Source organism: Arachis ipaensis, chromosome B09 (genome assembly GCF_000816755.2).
Source record: "Arachis ipaensis cultivar K30076 chromosome B09, Araip1.1, whole genome shotgun sequence".
NCBI lineage: Eukaryota > Viridiplantae > Streptophyta > Magnoliopsida > Fabales > Fabaceae > Arachis > Arachis ipaensis.
The window spans coordinates 143,109,769-143,114,669 of NC_029793.2; the positions used below are offsets into that span (position 1 = coordinate 143,109,769).

The following is a 4,901-nucleotide window of genomic DNA, read 5'->3' on the forward strand; positions in this document are numbered from 1 at the left end:
AGTTGATTATTTTCTATGATTTTTTCAAGTGATGCTAGATTCATTTTATAAATATTTTTTGTTCATATTTTAAGTTTATTTGATAAGTGAACCCTTGCATAAATCAAAGACAGTACGATTTTATAGATTTATAAGTGCTAATAGCTTTTATATTTAATTTGTTTTATAATGTGATAATAGCTAATATATTTGTTGGTGAATTTAACTATTACTATATTATTTATTATCACGTTCAGTATATATGTCTGATTTATTGAATAAAGTAGATTATTAAAATCGATTAATAACTATTTTAGAGTTAATCCAATTAACATTAGATTAAAAAAAAACAAACAATGTATAATATGTTATTTTTTTTATTAATCAAATTATTATAATTTAAATTAATTTTAAAAAAATAATTTAAAATTATAATTATAATTTTATTACATACATGCCACGGATAATTACGCTTGTATATAACAAATTATTGATTAACGCTAAATTTTTAAATGTCGTCCAAATTCTTGACAAATTAGTATTAGATTGTAAAAAGAAAAAAGGAAAAAAAAAGCACCGATGATAACTTCACGAGGAATGCTAGGATCAGGGTTCAGTAACTTTTGTGATTTGTAGCCATCAAATAACTATCAATAATAATTTTAATGGTGTGAGATTTCATCTAATAGTTCACTCTTTTTTTACTGGTTACATGTTGGCCAAAATTAAATAAAATTGTTGGGCTCTACACTTTTACTAACTTCATTATTTGTCTAATTGATGTTTATCTTTCTTGTAGCCATCCGTATGCTATCTTCGTTGTTTTATCTACTCATGCAAGTTGTTACTTGTTAGGTTGCCTCGGATCATTGATTTATAAGAACGATGATATAATATTATTATATATTACAATTCGTCTGGTGCAATGACAATAATTTCATCCAACATACGGCACATGCATTATTATCCCACAGAAAAGCAAAATAAAATAAAATTGTTGTGTATAGCACATATAACTACTTGTATTCATGATTTATAATATAAAGTCTTCGCGTTCTTATGTTAAGTAGTGCTTTCCCTTTCTTCTTTTTTTTTCCTCTTTTTTTTTGTTTGTTCAACGGAGTGATTTAATTAAAATTTTATCACGTTCCACTTAATCCTTCGTTAGCTACACCCATTCCTACCAACCAACTATAAACTAACAATCATGTGGGATGTATCCACCTTGTACTACACAATGAATAGAAAAAATAGAGCTAGCAGAAGCAGTAGATTTTAAAGCAGTCACCGTACCACATTTTTTGTCTAGATAAAGTAGGAGAAGTTGTTAACCTTAAAAAAAGTAGGAGAATTCTTTTTCCTGTCTGTCGTAAATTAAATTAAAAATAGAATTATTAAGAACAAAGTCAGTGTTACATTAAATATAAATATTTCTTTTGCACAAAAACAAATAAATAAATAATTTTCTGGGTAAAAACTTAGTGTTTCTTTGGCATGGATCTGTTTTACGTTTTTGGACTGAACAAAACCCGAAATATGGGTAGACAAATTTAGGGGTTTGGTCTATTCTAGGAAGCCCAATAATTGGGCTAGACATTGCATATTACTTTGTGGGTTACCTACGTAGCTGAAAAAATTAAGAAAAAAACATAAGAAAAAGGTTCTAGTTACCTTTCATGGCGTGTATGAACTTTTTTTTTTTTGTTGGTAAAATAGATTGGACAATCTCCAATTCTAAGTATTACATCCAATAGTGTGTATAAACTTTGAACAGAGTATTTTTAGAGGGGTAACCGGGTAACGCTGTCCCGTATCTCCTAGCGCTAGTGTGCTTGATTTTTTCTGTTTTTCTTTTGATTTTTTTTCTTTCTTTGGGCTTATGGTCCCTAGTATCATAAAAAAAAAAAAAGCAAAAGGATTTAAAAAACTATTAAATAAAATGAATTTAAATTTTTTCCTCTCTCTCTCACTTCAAAATGCATCTATATTTATTAATTAACACCTAAAACTAATAAATAATAAAAGCCATTACATATTTTATGAATAAAAATAATATAATTATCTTATTCAAATAAAGAATTAAAAAAATACAACTAATATAATTATCTAAAAAATAAAAAATTACATCATTTGAATTCTCGTACGCTAAAATTTAAAATATCCACTTATCAAAGGGGCAATATGTCTAAAATTTTTAGAGTATTGTCTCGGTAATCAACTAATCATATTTATTTTTCTAAAATCAATATATAGATGTATTTATTTTCCACAAAGTATCTATAATTGACTTATTAATTAAGATTTCTTTACGCTACCTTATTCTCCATTAGCTAAGCAACAAGTTGCATCGGCAATTTAAAACGCCAAAAAGTAAACAAGAGGGAGCTTTTGCATGATCTTCATCAAGAAAAAGTATAAACCCCTTTATTTATTCCATTTAATTGGTTCTAGTTTTAGCCTATAAACTGTGTACAAATTCCTTTCTTGCAAAAACTTCAAATGAAAGAAAATACATAAATTAAACATTCGTAAACCGAAAAAAAAAAAAAAAAACCATATTTTTCTTGGCGCCAATAGCATCTTCAGTTAATTCAGTTCATCCTATAGTGCTAATTATATATCTCTAATTCCCCTTCAAATAAAAAGGGGGAAAAGGTGAGAAAGATTTACATGTCTACAAAAGTTTTTTTGGTAAACGAAACAGATCCAGAAGTTTCTTTTCTGATTTTTCTTTTTTCGGAGATTAGCTTTCTCTATTGTGCCGGCAAGGACTCGTGCCGCCACGACTCAGTGAAATCGGCCGAGTCACAATATACATCAGAGTGATCGAAAAGGCCATCAAAAGCTACGTAATCAGTGTTGCTCTCATAAGCAAACCCGTTTTCAAAACCAAACGAGTCGTAACTCGGGATCCGATCCTCAAATTCCCATAACTCGCCTATTCCGGACGAGTCAGACGAAACACGTACCAACTCAGCCGCAGCGTCCTCACCGTTCTCCTCCAGCACCACCAAGGAGTTCCCCGGCGGCGGAAGGCCAAGCTCGTCGTCAGAAGCCTCCTGAAGGTAACCGATCTGAGGCTGAGACTCGCCGGAATCTGACGTCACAGGGAACGGAGCTGGCGAGGGAGACGCGGAAATCTCCTCTTGCAAGCTCCTCATGACGGAGTCAAGATCCTGAGTGGAAGGCGCTTCGTCGGCGTCGTTGAAGAACTCGAGTAAATCGTCCCTGAGTCGCTTCGCCTCGGGCGATTCCAGCACTGAGTCGTCCGAGTCACAACGGACCCTCTTTTTGCCACTCGTATCTTCCATAATAGTAATAAAATAAGAAGCCCAAAACGGTAGCGTTTTAGAACCAATAAGAAATATGAACTAAATAAACTTTAGCTGCCTATCTGGTGGTGTTTGAAAGAGGGTTGACACGGTGCATTGCGTTGTGGTGGCGATGAGATCTGAGAGGGGCTTATATATAATGGGGACAATAGAGAGAGAAAAAGCAAGAGAGAGATAGGAAGACCTGTGAAGAAAAGTTGAGTGAAGAGTTGTAATGATGCTGACGCGACGCAGGCGCGTGGGGACCAAATTCTTGGCCCATCACACACATTGATTTGCCTTTTTGTACCCATGTTTCTCATTTCTGGTTTCCTCCGGTGCAAATTAATAAATAAAATTTAAAGAAAATGGTGGCTACTTTTTTCCATTTTTAAAGCATTAAGTTGGGTTGAATTCGAAGTTGGAGTCCGGACCATTGGCGTTGAGTAATTATTATTAGACTATTTGTTAAAACCTAAAGTATAATTGTATATTTTATTATTGTATTCTCATCTACAGGATACTTCTTTTCTTTTTTAAATTGAAAATTTAAAGTAAAAACAATTTTTTTACCAATTTTGTTAGGAAATTAATTTTTTAACTAACAATCAATTTTTATTAAGAAAATAAAGAAAAGAATAAATGTTAAATAATTGTTAGATAAAAAAAATAATTCTTACTTGATATGAGATGTAGAAAATTATTTTGAAATATTATTTTTTTATATATTTATAGAGGTGTGCTTATTTCTTTTTTTTTTCTTTTTTTTTTTAAGTAATTATCACCGAGCATCTAGTACTCTCACGTAGGCGGGGGCCCATTTGCCTAGTCAGTCAATGACAGTTTCACGGCTTCGTTGCTTTAGTAGGATCGATTCGGGGCTGTTTCTTTCTTTTTGTTTGTTAGGTAGGAATAGGAAAATTCCACATTGCGGGTTAAGTCTGAGGGCGTTTCGGGAAGGAAACTTGCTTGTTGTTTATTTTTATTAAATTGATGAGATTTGATTTTGATTAGACTTGAAAATTGCATTCTAAATCCCAAACAGGTGGTGTGACTCAGCAGAAAAGATTTCGTGGAATATGTAGATAAAAGCTTCGTGGGAACGACCAAACGAGTGGGTTGAATAATGGAGTGTTCTGAACGTCAATAATGTTGCATTAAAAACCTTTACGATAATGCATTCCAATATCACTGCCTCAATCAATGGGAGACATCATCTCTTCTCGGCTAATTTTTTTAAAGATGGAAGAAAATGCAATCCGGTGTAATAGTTAGTTGGTGTATTATTTTAATATAAAAGTTATTTTATTTTTAAAAATCTTAATTAAAAATTAGACTTTTAGTTTTGAGGAGTAATAAAATTTATAAAAAAATTTGACAGTTAAATTTTATGGTACACAAATTAAAAGATTTTATTTATGTTGAAATAATTTCTTTTTAATCGTAAAACAAAATAGAGGGTCCGATCCTCCGATTAGTACGTTAAAAATAAATAAATATTAAAATGATAAATTTGAGAGTTAAATTTGTATATTTAAATAAAATTAAATAAAAAAAATAATAAATATGAGAATAAAATTTATATATTTAAAAAAATTAAAATCAAAAGCA

At 31.1% G+C, this 4,901-nt stretch overlaps 1 protein-coding gene across 1 annotated transcript; it reads right to left on the reverse strand.

Moving 5' to 3' along the window:
• LOC107618819 lies at positions 2,538 to 3,579 on the reverse strand. Its single transcript, XM_016320987.2, has one exon. The coding sequence runs from the start codon at positions 3,288 to 3,290 to the stop codon at positions 2,733 to 2,735; it is 558 nt and encodes a 185-aa protein (XP_016176473.1). The 5' UTR covers positions 3,291 to 3,579; the 3' UTR covers positions 2,538 to 2,732.